This window comes from Eucalyptus grandis, chromosome 5 (genome assembly GCF_016545825.1).
Source record: "Eucalyptus grandis isolate ANBG69807.140 chromosome 5, ASM1654582v1, whole genome shotgun sequence".
Classification (NCBI taxonomy): Eukaryota; Viridiplantae; Streptophyta; class Magnoliopsida; order Myrtales; family Myrtaceae; genus Eucalyptus; species Eucalyptus grandis.
In genome coordinates this window covers 7,408,540-7,425,714 of record NC_052616.1, presented here as the reverse complement: position 1 = coordinate 7,425,714, position 17,175 = coordinate 7,408,540, and the positions used below count along the sequence as shown (strand labels likewise).

Sequence of the window (17,175 nt, the reverse complement as noted above, 5' to 3'; positions counted from 1 at the left end):
AATACTTGTCTTGGCGGTTAAATATTGCCTGATCGGTTACTTAACAAGAGCTCGGTAGATCCCATGTTCAAATCACGATGCCTTCTTATTCAAAATAAAATTTGCAGTCATGGTCGCCGTTCTGTTAGCACAGAATGGTCAAACACTGAACAGAAGTACTTTTAGACACTGGCATGCGAAATTACCTGCATTTATTTACGCATATGTTCTCCCCTGCACATTATGTACCGCGCTCAAGGAGAGAAGGCTTCATTATGCACCTATAACAAGGCATATAACGGGTTTTATTTATCTTGGAACTTCGCTCATCGTGGAAGGATGAACTGCTTACTAGTCATGTCTTCAAGGACAAAAAGGCAACCTTATAATTTGTCCCTCCGGGACAAGTGAAAAAGCTGGTCGGATCATCCTTCGCGTAACTGTAAGCATTTGGACACCTGTCTTTGAAGTACCTGGAGTAATCAGTGGGCCCGCAACTTCCGGAATTGCAACAAAACTCGTCCCTGTTGAGGACCGGGCACGCCTCGTTGCACCCGCCCGGGACCTTCAGTGCGGCCGGGCACTGCCCTATGATGTTGGCCGTGCACTTGATCACCCGGTTGCACCCGCCATAGGTCGAGCTGAACTTCATCGGGACATTGAAGCCATCGATCAGCGACATGTCGATGAAGTCCAGGTTCATGTACTGGTTCAGGGCGAACTCGGCCAGCGTGTTTGGGGTTTTCCGTAGGCCTGGCACTGGAGGAGCCCGCCAGAGTCACCCGTCTTGCAGCTCACCCTCCCGGCCCATCGAAGCGGCAGTTGGTGCTGGCCCAGATCCACGCAGCCGTCGTGCCGGCGGGGACATTGAGGGGCCACGTCTGGCCGCAGCTGGGTTGCCTCCCGCCGCCTGGGACGGCGGCTGCCCACACGGTGTAGGGACAGTTGTTGGTGATGTCGAACCTAGCTGCCCGAGCGAGAGTCAAGCAGCTAATCAGCAGTAAGAAGAAAGAAGGGATGGACAGATTCGCGAAGGACCTCATCTTTTGTGATACTGGGGACATGAACACGTAGAGCAAGGCCTGCTGTGCAAGCTTGGTGCTTCAGCTCATTACCTAAGGCTTCCATATAACGTTCGTGGGGATCGCAAGGGTCTTCTCGCGTCAGATATTCCCATTGGAAAATTGGGGAACGATATGGCCCATTGAAACGCGGTGCCAGTCAGCAAAACGTCAGTGACGCGAGGATAAATCGCGTCATAAAATTAATTGTTATTGTCTACGTCTCACTCGTGAATTTTCCGGCCACATAAAAGTTCAGCTTCTACGGACGACGATCTCGATATAGCGTCCGTGACCATCGACCATTGCTCGTGGAAAAAAATCGACCACTTCGAGCAAAAGTGATATCCTAATCATTTATGCACTCGACTTGGTCCAATACGATATCGAGTCTGACATAATGCTAGAATCATTATGTCCGATGATATTCATTCATTAGGGCTATTCATGTTGAGATTGGCATGTTTTGGGAAATTTTCAAAACCATGATAGTCTTGTTGGGGTGTGGTTTATGCTTTCTTTCAAAAGAAATACACGAGTCCTGCTATCTAGTGAGGACAAGGGTCTGAAAGCCACCCGGGCGAGGGTTTAGAGGGCAACACCCTCACCTGCCAAAGGGATTTTATAGTTTGAGTATGTATTTTGTTAGTAATTTAGGCTTGGTTCTATAAATAGCTATTACCGCCTCTATATAAATTCTTTGTTGTATAAGTGAGGTTGTAACATGAATCATGATAAATCTTATATCTCAATTTCTCTTTCTCGCATTTACTCTTTATTTTGTTGTGTCTATGCACTTCCAATCGCTTATGTCAGAGCTGGTTCCTCTGTCAGAATCCTAATAATTCTTAGGATCGAATTACATATAATGAAGCTTTTCGACCGACTAACGAATGCACGAAGTTCTGTCATGTGACTACGGACATTCCACCGACGGGGCGATGTGCCAACAAGAAGGGCAGCCGAAGAAAATTCCCTCCTGCTACGGTGAGAGGGAGGAAGATATGGTCCTTCCATGGGATATTAGGTTGGATAGTCTGATTCTAGACCCGTATTTTGCGAGGTGGAGAGAAATTCCATGGCTTGAACGAGGGGTGGTGCTTGGATGCGTGAACTGTTCTCGGTCCCTTCCTCTTTACTGTTGATCCTGCACTAACTAATCAAATAGGACGGATGACTTTATGTCGACAATGTCCATCCATGTCACATCAAGACATGGAAAAAATATGTTAACTGAGTCAAGACGAAGACTTCATTTAGGTCAGCATCGGAGAGAATCTTGAGATGGATGTGGTTTCAATTTAAGATCCATTTTATTTTGATTGAATTAGGATACAGTCCAACTCGCTCCTCTAATCTTTATCGAGCGTTACATTAGAACATATATTAAGTTCAACACAGCTCAAATTAGTGAATTATGTAAATATTTTTAGTCATCTTTACACGGTGTCAAGAGTGAGTTAAACTAAGGTTAAAAATAAATTAAACAGCATTTAAAGAATTACACTAGCTTTTTGTCACATAGAGAAAGGGTGTTGGATCATACATAAGTCAGACTCATGAATATTTTCCATGTTTTATTTCATGAATACAGAGGGACGATGCTTGAATAGCTCCGAACACTTATTTAATTGCTATAGTGGCTAGATGATCATAACTCTACCATAATCATGTCGGTACAAATTATTCTATCTGTGATATGAACTTAAAATGAGCTCTTCAAGGGCAAGACAGGACCCCCATAATTAGTCCCATCTGAGCATATAAATGTGCCAATCCAATCATCCTTAGGATAACCATAAGCATCTGGGCACCTATCGGTGACGTGAAACCTAGAATCTCTCCAATATTTTCAAGAGTAAAGAGGCACACGATAGAGACAGAGTAGAGAGTACGAACTTCGATAAACCAGCGTGGCTCATTGCTTGCCGGAAGTGTCTATGGTTGTGGTCCTCTTACGGTTCCTCCGCATAATAGTTCTCATGTCTAGACATTTGAATGACTTGGGAAAGTTGCTAGATTTGGTTGTACGAAGAACCTAAGTACTAGGAGTTTTCTCTCTTTAGATTAGCTTGGAACCGACTTTGGATAGATTTTGCTAACATAACAATCTTTAAGTTATTATAAAGATAATATCTTGTTGTAAGTCACAAATTCTTGAATAAGTGATTCTCATAACAATTTATGATTATTTTTTCTTTGGTTTTTTTATGATCCAAAACAAACTGTTATTCTCACAATAGATTTAAGACTATCAAACAATCATTTCTCACTTTGGATGGGCACAAAGACAAGCACTCCCCATGCGTTCGATGGCCTAGATAAGAGGCATTATCCTATTCAATTTATCACCTAATAGATTAAAGATTATCACTCAATCATGTCTCAATTTTGATTAAAAATCCTTAACGTGGACGCCAATCATCCTACGTAGCATGGCCAACGCTTCCTTACCCTATGTGGTACGATGGTTAGCTCATGGTGCCTTCTCTTTCTCCTTCGCTACATGATTTTTTCGTATCAATCCCTTTTCATTTGAGATGTCTCTCACACACACAATTTTGAATCATTTCTTAGATTTAAAACCATGCGACACCACGGTGGTCTCCATCCTCAAGCGACCGCCCTACTACTTTAAGGCTGCACCCCCCTTGTCAACCACCATAATGGTGGTCGCCGTGGAGAGGGGAGCACCACGGTGGTAGGTAGCATGGCAATGGTGGTGACTAAAATTCCAAGATGTAGGTTTCTAGGCAATTTATTTTGAGTTTTTTTTTTTTTTTTTGTTCTTTGCTAACTTAGATTTACCAAACATATCACAGAATGGCATGTGACCATAATTCCGTCACTATGTTTGATTGTTTTCCAAACAAATGACGGGCATAAGGAAACCCGAGGGATGTTTTCTCATTTTACCCTATCCTATCCTAATACTTGTCTTGGCGGTAGACGTTGCCTGAGTGGTTGAAAGCTTAACATGAGCTTGGTAGATCTCGCGTTCCAACCACGATGCCTTCTTACTCAAAACAACATTAGGGGTCATGCTCACCGCTCTGTTAGCATAGAATGATCTAACATAAAAGAGAAGTACTTTCGAAAACTGGCATGAGAAATTACATGCATTTTATTTACGTATATATTCTCCCCTGCACATTTTTCTACCGTGCTCATCGAGAGAAGGCTTCATTATGCATCTATTACAAGGTATATGACGGGTCTTATTTGTCTCGGAGTTTCGCTCATCGTGGAATGATGAACTGCCCACCAGTCATGTCTTCAAGGACAGAAGACAACCTTATAATTTGTCCCTCCCGGGCAGGTGAAAACACTGGTAGCATCATCCTTCGGGTAACTATAAGCATCTGGACACCTATCTTTGAAGTACCTGGAATAATCAGTCGGCCCGCAACTTCCGGAATTGCAACAATACTCGTCGGTCTTGAAAATTGGGCACGGCCCATTGCACCCGCCCGTGACCTTCAGTGCAGCCGGGCACTGCCCTATGATGTCGGCCGTGCACTTGATCACCCGGTTGCACTCGCCAGAGGTCGAGCTGAACTCCATCGGGACGTTGAACCCCTCAATGAGCGACATGTCGATGAAGTCCTGGTTCATGTACTGGTTCAGGGAGAACTCGGCCAGCGTGTTGGGGGACACACCATAGGCCTGGCACTGGAGGAGCCCACCGCAGTCGCCAGTCTCACAGCTCCCCTGGCCGGCCCCATCAAAGCGGCAGTTGGTGCGGGCCCAGATCCGCGCTTCCGTCGTGCTGGCGGCGACATCGAGGGGCCATGTCTGGCCTTGGTCGAGCTGCCTCCCGCCACCTGGGACAGCAGCGGCCCACACGGTGTAGGGGCAATTGTTGGTGACGTCAAACCTAGCCGCCCGAGCAAGAGTCGAGCAGCTAATCAGCAGGAAGAAGAAAGAGGGGATGGACAGTTTCGTGAAGGCCCTCATCTTTTGTGATACTGGGGAAACGAACGGGCAGCAGGGCCTATTGTTCAAGCTTGGTGCTTCAGCTCATTACCAAAGGCTTCCTTAAATAGAGGAATCGAAATGGTATAGCGATGACTAAAGTGCCGTGCCGGTCTTTTTGAGGACTTGGACTTGTTTTAACGTAGGAGTTGCAAAGCCTCTTGCGTCAGAGATTCCCTTGGAAAATTTGGGAACGATATTGCCCATTTACCAGTCAAGCAGGGCATTAAAAATGACACGGGAACGATATTGCCCATTTACCAGTCAAGCAGGGCATTAAAAATGACACGAGGATAAATAGCGACATAATTTTTATTGTCTATCACATCACTGATGACACGGGAACGATATTGCCCATTTACCAGTCAAGCAGGGTATTAAAAATGACACGAGGATAAATAGCGACATAATTTTTATTGTCTATCACATCACTGATGAATCATCCGGCCACGTAAAAGTTCAGCTTCTACGGATGATGATCTTGATCTCGCGTCCGTGACCATCCACCCTTTCTCGTGCAAAGAGCTCAAGGGCTTCGAGCAAAAGCGGGTGTAAGCCTCCAAACATTGATCGTGATATCCTATGTCATCTACACACTCGATATGTCCAATACAATGTCAAGTTTGACATAACATTAGAATCATTTTGTCTGATGATATCCGTTGATTAGGGCTATTCGCGTTGAAGTTGGCATGATTGAATGTAAGCATGCGATTTGAGATGTATAGCTTTCTTCATCGGCAGAGAAGCTATCGACTGTTTGACTGGTCTCGGCGCCTCTAGAAGTTCAAAGATAGAATTTGGTCAAAGAAGCCGTGCTCATAAAAACCAGGGACCTGAAGACGAGCTTGCTTCATTAGTTTAAAGCTGGAATTTCGCGGCATTCCAGTAGACTTGGTTTTTCCAAGGTTGCGGTCCACGGTATTTTTCCTTTTTTTCTTTAAAAGGATAATGTTAAAACACTTCTCTTAGGGCGCTATTTAATTGAGATTCATTACGTGTGTTTTTTTAAAATGGAATAGCTTCCATTCAATATTTGTCGCATCTTTCAGAAATCTTGAAAATGTTAACATTCTTGTTGGACTGTAGTTCATACTCTCATCAACAAGAAGGTTCGAGTCCTACTCTTTGGCCAATGGGCAGGGATTTAGAGGGCAGCACCTTCGGCCACCAGAGGGGTTTCATAATTCGAGCTTGTATTGCATTGGTAATTTGCACTTGGGTCCATGAATAGTTTATGCTGCCTATATAATCTCTTTTTCTTGTAAGGAGGTTGTAATAGAGAGATGGGAGCTACAAATTATAGCGGAATTCTCTCTTAGATATAACTCTAATTTAAGGGTAAATCATAATAAATTTTATATCTCGATTTCTCTTTCTCGCCTTCACTTTCTATTTTGTTGTTTCTATAGGCCAAATACTAACAATTCTTAGGATCAAATTACGAAAAATGAACTTTTTCAACAACTAATACTCGCAAATGCACAAAACCTGCAATGTGTCTATGAACATTCCAGCGAGGGGGTGACATGCATAAGCCCTAGGGTTACTCCTGGTGGGAGACACTCGGAATCGCCGACAATGAGGGTGGCCAAAGAAGAAAATCTCCTCCTGATACGGTGAAAGGGAAGAAGATAAAGGCTGCATTTGATTCAACATTTGCAATGGGCTTTGAGTCCAATGCAAATACCGAAAACCCAAAGCTACTTGGGGAAATGCAATTGTGTTTGGTAAAAAAAAATTGCAAATGGACTTGGAGTTGAATGTGTGTTTGGTAAAGAAAACTTTTGCAATGGGCTTTGATGGATATATATATATATATATATTGAAAATTGAACTAAACCCTTCGGCCGGACCAGTGAAGGGCTACGGCCGCCGACACGCCAGAGGTCGCTCGAGTCGACTGCCGCCAGCGCCAGATCTAGCTCGCCGACGGCCGTAGCCCTTCCCCGGACCGGCGAAGGGTTGCCTCCTTTTTCAATTAAAAAAAAAAAAAAACAAAGGCAAAATCGAAAATATGAAAAATTAGTAAAAGGGTAGTTTTGGAAGAGAAAAAATAATTTCAGCATTCGGCGGAATATTGAAAGCTCAAAGCTAGTCCCTACTAACTTTGGGCATTCAAGTATTTTGAAGGCAAGTTGAAAGCTGAAAGCTAGCAAAAAAAATTGAACCAAACAATCCAGTATTTCCTTGAGAAGATTTCAGCCTGAAAGCCCCTTAGAAATGCTAAACCAAACGTAGCCAAAGTCCTTCCATGGGATATTAGGTTGGATATTCAGATTCTAAAAGCCCCTTAGAAATGCTGAACCAAACGTAGCCAAAGTCCTTCCATGGGATATTAGGTTGGATATTCGGATTCTAGACCCGTATTTCTCGGAAAGGAGAGAAATTCCACCGGTTGAACAAGTGGTGATGCTTCGATGTGCGAATCGTTCTCGGTCCCTTCCTCTTTGATGTTGATCCTACGCTAACTAATAAAATAGGACGAATGACTTTCTGTCAACATTCTCCATCCTCGTCATATCAAGACACGCGAAAAACGTTAGCTGAATCGAGATGAAGACTTCATTTAGGTCAACCTCAGAGAGAATCCTAAGATGGATATTGTTCCGCTTAAGATCCAATGTAATTTGATTGAATTAGTACACGGTTCAACTCGCCCATCTAATCTTTTTTGAGCCATGGCATATATTAAGTTCAATATGGCACAAATTAGTGAATCGCATGAATTTTTTTAGTAGTCTTCACACGACAGTAAGAACGATTTAAAAATAGGTTAAAGATGAATTGGGTTCGTTCAACGAATTACACTAGCTTCTTTTGTTACCTAGAGAAAGGGTATCGGATCATACACAAGCCAAATTCATGAATACTTTCCAGTTTTATTTCATGAATAGAAAGCGATTGTGCTTAAATATCTACAAACACTTATTCAATTGCTACATTGATGTTTATAATTATGCCGTCATCATGTCAATACACATTATTTTTTTAGTAATACGAACTTAAAAGGAGCTTTTGAAGGGCAAGACATGATCCCATAATAAATCTCATCTGGGCATATAAACGTGCCAGTCCGATCATCCCTAGGATAACTATAATCATAGAGGCACTTATCTTCAAAAAATGTCGAGCAATTAATAGGACCACGGCTTCTAGAGGTGCAACAATATGGGTCGGCCTTAAACAGAGTTCATGGGTTATTGCATTTTCCTGAAGTTAAGCCAGGCACTGGCCATCAATGTTGGCGAGAGCAAAATCACTATTTAGCTGTATATATTAAAATGATCTATTTCCAAAAAATAAATTCGTGGATGTCCAGAACACTCTACGTTTCGATGGGGGCATAGTTTAGATGCCTGCGCTCCGAAAAAATCATAACAAATCGGGAAGAAAAAAGTAGCAATTTGCTTGAGATTTGAGCCCTTCAATTTCTCCTTTCCCTTCTTCCGAGACAGACGAAGATTGCAGTACCTTCTCGACTTTTCCCCTCGTTAGAAGTACTCGACCACATGCGATGCTGGAGTTTCTTCATTCCTTGATGTGTGTGAATCCACTAGCATGTGACAAGAGTGTGGAGAAAAAAGTATCCTGTCCCGATCGAAACCTTTGACTTGGACAAAGTAGCCATTATCATGCCACGAGAGAGACGAAAAAATTTCCACAAAGGCTGCTTTCTACAGGTCTGTATGGAGACTCCATGCGACGGAAAGCGGCGATTTCTCTTCAATAATAAGACAAGTCGACTGCGCCTAAACGTGGCGTCTCGCTTCAGACGCCGGTGGATTCTTCCTATGAAAAGTCTAAACCCATCGTCGCTTGTCAAATTGCAAAACTAAAACGACACAATACTCTAGGATTTGTGTATCTTCATCATAAAATAGTTATCATAGTCGCATTTGCATAGTTCCCTTTGAAGAGAAGTTCTCAATTTCCTTGCCTATTTATAATATTTCATGTCCAGAGTCGTAATAGAAACTTGTCTCCTTTAATAAAAATCGAATAATGACTTTTGATGAAAATATTTTGTCACTGAATCAATTAGCACATAGGGCACATTTGGAGCATTAATATTTTTGTTATATTAAAGTAATGAGAGTTATTTATTCCGTTTAATATCCTTATGATAATTTAATGAATCATGTTAAAAATCAGCTGTAATTTATTGAGACTATTGTATTTCTCCAATCAAGTGCATTTATCTATATAGTGTAATTTTTCTATCGAATCAAATTACTCTGAAAATATAAATTATGATTTACTTAGCTACAATATATTTAGTAATAGAAAAATATATTGTCGGACTGCTCACGTCAACTATGGAAGATGAATGATGACTTTATCTTAGTGGAAGACTCAACAATCCAGTTTGAAGGCTAGTTTAACTTACACCTGGCAGACCATCGACATGTCTTGGTGGGGCACTTGGAGAACAGAGCCGCATTTGCTTTCACTCTACTTTTAATAAAGTTAAATGAAGACCTGATTTGTCGACTGCCCTTCCGACTTCCTCGCTTGCATGGCGTCTCCAGCTCTTGACATCGCTGATTTATCTTCAGCTCACCATGAGCGAAAAAGAGTCGGAAAAAAAGTAGTTCACGCGCTGACCATAAGGTGATCAACGTGGTGTGACCGAACAGTTATCTTGTCTGCATGGTATGCTTTGTCATCCTACTCAATGCTTAAACTTAAGAATCGCTTACTTTCGATTAGAGTGGTACGGCTTAGGTCGCATAACTTCACGTAAATACTTGCTCCAAAATGGAAGTTGATCACGTTTTGACGGCGATGTTAGCCTACCCTCTCTGAAGAATATTGAAAGGTGTACGAAAGAAGCCTAGCGGCCCACTTAAGACTATCACAAACAATCGAGTCGAGCCCATGAAGAAACTTGAAGTACCCTACTACCCAAATTACGAAGGAGTCGAGTTTCATTTTCCCTTTCCCTTTTCTTGGGTTTTAAGTATACAGTTAGTCCTCCAACTTTTGTTTCTTCCATAGTTTGACCCTCCAACTTTTAAAATCAATCCATTTTGGTCACCTCAGCATGAGTTTATGTAACGACCTAGTCCAACAAGAGCGGGGAGTGATCATTGGAGCTTAAGGGCCGGGATAAGGAGCGGTTTCTAGCAAGCGAAAGGGATAAAAGTGAATTGGATTGCACACTAAACAAAGAGAGGACATGCCTGAGAGATATAGACACATAAATATATATATGTAAAAATTGAAATTAACTTACGGATGTGTCTTTTGACACAATGTTAAGTTTTGTTTTGAAACTTCAAAATTAAGCATGCTCAAGTTAAAGCACTTCCAGTGTGACGATCCGATCCAACGAAGGTGGAGAGTGGTCAACGAGGTCAAAAGGCTTGAACAAAGAGCGGTTCCTAGCTGGTTTCTAAGATGGTTAAGAGGGTAGAAATAAATTGAATTACGAATTGAACAGGGAGGGAGAGTAATTCTGAGATATTTGTGTGTGCGAGAGAGAGAACCAGAATTAACTCCATGAATATACCTTTTGACGTAATAGCAATGCTTAGTTTTGAAAGGTGAAAGCACTCTCAAGTGGGCAACCTCTTGGAAAAGTGCTCACTTGTACGTCAAAAGACAAAATAATGAAACTCGGTATGGGATGGGCCAAGCGAACAATACCTCAACTAAGTCAAACCCAAGCATCATAATATGGTATCAAAGCAAGACCCCCTTCAATAGATATTTACTTCAGGAACAAATCAGGTAGGAGTTAGTGGGCCTATAGCAACCTAGTCTAACAATGGCAATGAATGGTTGCCAAGGTTGGTCAGTTTTCGGCAAGCTTCTAATTTAGTGAAGAGAATAGGAATGAATTGAATTATAACCGAACAGAGAAGAGAGCTATTATGAGATATAACAATAACACAATGCATTGGAAAATAAATGTTAGGGGGCCAATCTTACAAGTGTGGACCTTATATGTACCGCCTATATAGGCCATAGCCAAGATTTTGCCATTTAATGGCCTTTATGTTTGGTGAAGATCTCTTCTCTTTTTCTTTTTTTTTTCTTTTTTTTATTTTTCTTTTATTTTTTCATTTTGCTAATCTATTGGGGGGAACATTTATATTACCAATAAGAAGAAAAACCCAGAAATCACGTATTCCTTAGTCGTATGTGCATTTCACTTTCTACCCTTTCTTATATTTTGTTATTCAACAGGTCTAAGTCAAAACTTTTTGGTTGCCCCACTCCTCTCCCGTGGGTAGAATGGTAGAGTTTTTTTTTTTTTTTTTTTGAGCAAAGAATGGTAGAGTTCAAATGGTCAAATTGTCCTCGGCCTCACGTTCTTTTTTTTTCCCCAGTATTAGATAATTCAATAATTGATATATATTATCACAAAATTTTCATGGTAATGCACATTTGCCCCCGAACTTTCAATTATTACACAAAACCCTAAGATTTTCATTTTGATATGACCATCAAACCTCTGACTATTTTGCCGCTTGCACCTGCCTAATGCGTAAGAATACGTAATAATTTTTATGGAAATGTTGGCAAGAAGATAACAATAATAACTTCTTCTTCTTCTTCTTCTTCTTCTTCTTCTTCTTCTTCTTCTTCTTCTTCTCTATTTGCGGGGAAAAGAATGATATGACTAAAAATTTATAAATAAATAAAAAGACCATAGATTTGTCTTTGAAAAATCACGTGATAAGCATATGCAAACAGAAAAATAAACAAAGGGTTGGCGGATGTACTATAATGAAGGTTTAGGGGGAATTTTGTGTCACTATTGACATTTTATGGTAAACATATCTAACCATTGAAATTCAGGGGGGTTTTATGAACTTTCCAAAATTTATTTATATTTACACCTACCTTCTTGGAAAGAGGATGTTAGAGTTCATCCTTAAAGAAATTTTTTTATAAAAATCATTGTGTCCACATGCTCTTCTTTCAAAACCAACAAAAACAACACTTCTAGAAAAGTACCTGTAATAATAAAAGTCATCATTCGTGAAGTAGTTATATGTTTTGAGAGGTGGCAAGGAATGGCCAGATCGTTTTCTACATTAGGTTAAAATCTGCATTTATTGAGAATTGTCATAACGGAATTCAGCAAGTAGGAAAAGAACATAAACTGTTTTATAAAAGACAAATAATAAAAATGATTTCTGAGCATCCTAAGTGTTTTCCTTTTAAACTTTTAATTTTTTTATGGCGCATGAAATATTGATTTTACCTTATAGTACATTTAAAATCATATCGAACTTTTTTCATTATCATTCATAGTTACGGCAAACTTTTTACATGAGAAATTTGAATATGATCTATTCGGCTCCAAGATTGGTGTAACCGATTAGAAGTCGAGACAACTTGAGCTTAGGAAAGTAGATATTGTGTGTTCAAACTTCACCAACCACGTGCAAATCCCTATCCTCCAGGCCAAGGGCTAGGATCGCCTTCAAAGTGTTTTCCCGGGTCTCTAGATAATTGGGCAACTATGTTAGTAGGGAAAAATACCAAACAAAAAAAAATTAAACATATTATACCAATATCAATTCAATCACAAACCTTTTAATTATAAATATTTTTCACGTTTTGTCAATAGTCCATTTGGCTAATTTAAACCAGATGTCATTGGCGTTGATGTTGATTATCTTATATAATATGATTGGTATTGATATGGACATTCTTTTTTTTTTTTCTTTTAACATTTTTTTAATGATCTATGCCGACGAAGGTCACCTTCGCCCAAGCTAGGAAAAAAATTAAAATCAAAATTAAAATGCTATGCATTTTTTTAACAACTTAAGTTTTTGAGCATTTTGTGGTAATTTCACGAAATTTCACCAAAATAACCATTAAAAAATGTCCACATTAGTGCTAGACATATCACGTACGATGATTAGTAGTCACGTTAATAATTTTTAAATTGAATCGATTGAATGGATTTAATCGATGAAATGAAAAATATATAAAATTAAATTAACCAAATCGAAAAGTTGTGATTCGGTATGAGTACTTTTCGTGGGGCACTTTTTCTGGGTGCTCGTACCTGCGCACCGTGAGACGGCAGAATCGTTGAAAACCCGAAAAACGAACCTAACATCATGTCCGACCCCCGGAGTGGCCGAAGAGACTGAAGACGCGTTCTTACCTCCAGACAAAGGGACGCGCTCTCTCTCTCTCTCTCTCTCTCCTCGTCCGAGGAGGAGGCGATCGATGGAAAAGGGAGTTTTCGCGAACTCGCGATCCGCTCAAAAAATCCTTATCCGCACGGAGCTGGATTTCTCTGCCCCTTCCACTGCTCGCCCGACACGTATCGCTCGAACGACTCACACGCACTCGAACTCGAACTCCAAACCCCCACCCCCCAAAAAAAAAACTCTCGCCCCTTTTTCTTTTTTCTTTTTTTATATAAAAATTATAAAGAGAAAAAGATGAAAAGAGAATAATCCATCAGCAGCGCTGCCGAAGACATCTTTTCGTTGTTGCGGTACCGAGAAATACGTTTCCAGGAATTTTATTTTTGTCAAATTGAGATTTATTCCCCCTCCCCCTCCCTTTTTCCACGGGATTAATTCCCTAAAAAATCCAAATTTTAGGCCTAGTTCTAAATCTATACTGAATTTTCTCTATCTCGGAAGAAATCTCAAAGTTTAAGTGCAGTCTCAAATTTATCTCAAACTCTTCTTTTGTCTTATAAAAATCATAAATATTAAATCAAGTCTCAAATTTGTCATGAATTTTATTTTATCTGAAAAAAGATCATCAATTATCTATTCTCAGATTTATCCAATGATCTAGTCACATTGATAAGAAATACGTATCGACAAAACTGCTCTAGGATATAAAAGTTGGGATGGGACAAAAGGATAACAGGATAAAAATGAATAATTTTCTTTTCAAAAAGAAATTGGGAAGGATTTGGGATTATACCTAAAATATGAGGTTTTCCCTAGGATAAAAGAAAAGTTCATGCCAGATTCGAGGTTAAATCTAAAGCTTGAAAGACAAAAAAAAAGTTTAAGGTAGATCTATGATTGCATCTAAACTTTAGAGATTTTTTTTAAGAATAAAGAAATTCGGGGTAAAATTGGGTTCGGAACTAGAGTCGAGGGATTTTTAGGGAATTAGCCCCTATCCCGTGACCAGAAAAAGGAAGAGAATCGGAACAGAAATGGGGGGCGGAAAATATAATAAATTATTGCGAGGTGGTGGAGAGGCGTGCGTGTGTAGCTTCTTCTTCTTTTCCCACTCTCCTTTCCAGAAGTTTCTCTCATCTCTCTAGTCTCGCACCTTCCTCTCTTGTCTCTCCTTCCCATTTTGTCCCCCCACCCCCGGCGGGCCCCACTCCCTTTTGGTCCCCTTTTTCCAGAAATCCCCAATTTTCATTTTCTTTTTCTTTTAAAATAATTATCCCCTCCTCTCCCCCTTTCACTTCCTTCTCGAACCCTCCCTCCCTTTCTCTCTCTACCCCATCATCATTTTCTCTCCCCCACTTCCGCACGAAACTTCTAGAAAAAAAAAAAAAAAAAAAAAACCTAACTCCTCTCTCTCTCTCTCCCTCTCCCCTTCCCCCCTTCTCTCTGCCTTCGTTCCGGCGAGATTTCCTCCGATCGGCGTCGCGGCGTGGGTGGTCGGTCGACGGTGGCTTCCCGTGCCGTCGGCTTGCTGCCTCCGGCGTGATTTCTCCTTGCCTGTGCGGTGGTTGGTGAGAGAGAGAGAGAACTCGTCGGAGGTCTCGGCGGCTCGCTGCTTTCCCGGTACACCCTCTTCTCTCTCTTTGGCGCATCGTTTCTCATCGCCTGCTTAGCCGAGAGGATCAGGAACCGAGAAAATTCCCGCCTGACCGACGAACGCCCAGAAGATAGAGGAATAGTTTTATTTATTTTTATTTTATTTTTTTCGCTTTTCGGGGTTTTCTTTTTCTTTTTCTTTTTCCGTAATCGATCGGTGGGAGGAAGCTTCGGCTCTTCCATGGAGGAAGCTTCGTGTGCGTGTGTTGATTTTATGGTTCAGCGTGCGATCCAACGTCGTCCGAGCGTGCTGACTCGAATGGGAACCTGTCTGGTTGGGAGTCTCTCCAGGTGTGGTGTCCATAGGCTTCGGATCTGAGAGGGGGCGCGGCCGCGGCGGGGGCTGGGAGGGACCGATGCCGGGGAGCAGACCGGGGATTCGCCGGTGGCCGGAGACTCGCAGCGGTCGCTTCCGACGCCGTTCCTCACCAAGACGTACCAGCTCGTGGACGATCCGGGGGTGGACGATTTGATCTCGTGGAACGAGGACGGGACGACGTTCATCGTGTGGCGGCCAGCGGAATTCGCCAGGGATTTGCTCCCCAAGTATTTCAAGCACAACAATTTCTCCAGCTTCGTTCGCCAGCTAAACACTTACGTAAGTCTGCGATTGCGGTTCTCGAAATGCGATTTCCCTCGGTTTAGGATTCGATTACGGTGGAAATCTTCTTCCGTGTTGATGATGACAACCGATTGGCTTCTAGGGATTCAGAAAGGTGGTGCCGGATCGGTGGGAGTTCGCCAATGATTGCTTCCGGAAAGGCGAGAAGGCCCTCCTCCGCGACATACAACGCAGGAAGATCTCCCCGACGGCCGCGGCCGCCGGGGCCGCGGCGGTGACGGTCGCCGCCGTGGGGGTGGCGGGGCTGACCGTGTCTCCGGCGAACTCCGGCGACGAGCAAGTGATCTCGTCGAGCTCCCCGCCGGTGGCCCTCGCGACCGCCGCGGTCGCCGCCGCCTCGCCGTCCGTGGTGCACCGGTCGCCGAGCTGCACGACCGCGCCGGAGCTCCTGGAGGAGAACGAGCGGCTGAAGAAGGAGAACATGCAGATGAGCCAGGAGCTGTCTCAGCTGAGGGGGCTGTGCAACAACATACTGTCGCTGATGGCGAACTACGTCTCCCGCCAGTCCGACTCCTCCTCCGCCGCCCCGGAGGGGCAGGCCCTGGAGCTGATGCCGGCGAGGCAGGCGGAGGCGGCGGAGGACTGCGCCGGCCCGCCGTCGGCGGCGGCGCTGGAGGAGGACGACGACGAGGAGGCCGCGACGGTCGCTCCGCGGTTGTTCGGGGTCTCCATCGGGGGGAAACGGCAGAGGATCGAGGAGAACAGCAGCAACGGCGGAGACGAAGAGATGCGGGAGGCGGATCGGGCGGCGCCGGTGCCACCCGACGAGCGTGAGCCCGGGGGGGAGGTGAAATCAGAGCCGTTGGATGGGAGCAGAGATCATCACGGGGGAGAAGACCCGTCGTGGCTCGAGCTCGGAAAATGACAAAACCTCCTCGGCTGCGACGGACGTGACGGCGGAGACGAGGGGGCGTCGCTGCTTTGGGGTGAGCGGGTCACGCGCGTGGCGCGTGGGGGTGGCGCGTGGAGGGGGGGCCATTATGGGGAAAAGGAGAGCGAAAAAACTCGAAACTGAACCCCAGCGAATTTTGCAAGAAAGTCAAAATCAAAATCCGCGGGCGAGCGAGAATGTTGTAAAGGTAACTAATAATGCTCGCATCGCCGAGGAAGACAAGAGGCGGGGGAAGCTGCACGTGCGAGCGAGCGATTTTGTCCCCAAATTAGAATTCGGAAGTTGTGATGTTTAACGCTTTTCGGGAGAAAATTAGAGGATGAATCGAAGCTGGGCACGAAACGGTGTCTTTGGTCGGGCGGTATCTATTGATGTTTGACTTTTTCTTTTTTCTTTTTTGACTTGATGTAAGCCGTTGCGCACCTGATTTGACTAGAAATTTAGCTGTAACTGGAAGCGGAAGCGGGTTGCCATCGAATCTGGCCGGCTGGATAAGAATCTAAGGGATTCAATCCTTTGACCACTCGTGCTATACTATAATTACGGGTGGTGGTTTTTTCTTTTAGGTGTGTCTGGTATTGGCTGAAATGGCAAGCTTGTGTCTTTGCTTTTTTATCTGTGATGTCGGGGGAAATAGTGGGTCGGCTCTCTTGGATTCGAAGTTGAAAATTATCCATGTTCTGGTCATCATGGGATGTGCTTCGTTGAGGAAAAACCAATTTCAGGTATAGTGGAGAAAAAAATAATCTTATGATCCCAGGGAATTCGCCCCCGTGGCTGCCTTGGGCTGGGTGTGGCGGGGCATCTTGCGTGCCGCAATGTTTAGCGAAGAATGAATGTGTCCCCGTTTTGTTATATAGTTTAGCA

General features: G+C 43.1%; 2 protein-coding genes and 1 pseudogene across 2 annotated transcripts; 1 reads left to right on the top strand and 2 right to left on the bottom strand.

Moving 5' to 3' along the window:
• Positions 1-334: 334 nt before the first annotated feature.
• LOC104443782 lies at positions 335-1,022 on the bottom strand (annotated as a pseudogene).
• Positions 1,023-4,146: 3,124 nt separating this feature from the next.
• On the bottom strand, positions 4,147-5,083 carry LOC104443781 (protein P21). Its single transcript, XM_010057307.3, has one exon. It carries the CDS (start codon positions 4,995-4,997, stop codon positions 4,317-4,319), a length of 681 nt encoding a protein of 226 aa, XP_010055609.2. The 5' UTR covers positions 4,998-5,083; the 3' UTR covers positions 4,147-4,316.
• Positions 5,084-10,788: 5,705 nt separating this feature from the next.
• Positions 10,789-16,944, top strand: LOC104443780 (heat stress transcription factor B-2b). Its single transcript, XM_039313255.1, has 3 exons — positions 10,789-10,810; positions 15,115-15,392; positions 15,499-16,944. Exons 1-3 carry the CDS (start codon positions 10,789-10,791, stop codon positions 16,279-16,281), a joined length of 1,083 nt encoding a protein of 360 aa, XP_039169189.1. The 3' UTR covers positions 16,282-16,944.
• The last annotated feature ends 231 nt before the right edge of the window (positions 16,945-17,175 follow it).

What these genes read in the sequence shown, in the direction of transcription:
- LOC104443780 (XM_039313255.1), top strand. Translation starts at nt 10,789, where the DNA reads ATGGCAATGAATGGTTGCCAAG. An exon ending in GGCAATGAATGGTTGCCAAG is followed by an intron (nt 10,811 to 15,114) that starts GTTGGTCAGTTT and finishes TTCGGATCTGAG; the next exon opens with AGGGGGCGCGGCCGCGGCGG. An exon ending in TTCGCCAGCTAAACACTTAC is followed by an intron (nt 15,393 to 15,498) that starts GTAAGTCTGCGA and finishes ATTGGCTTCTAG; the next exon opens with GGATTCAGAAAGGTGGTGCC.
- LOC104443781 (XM_010057307.3), bottom strand. Translation starts at nt 4,997, where the DNA reads ATGAGGGCCTTCACGAAACTGTCCATCCCCTCTTTCTTCTTCCTGCTG.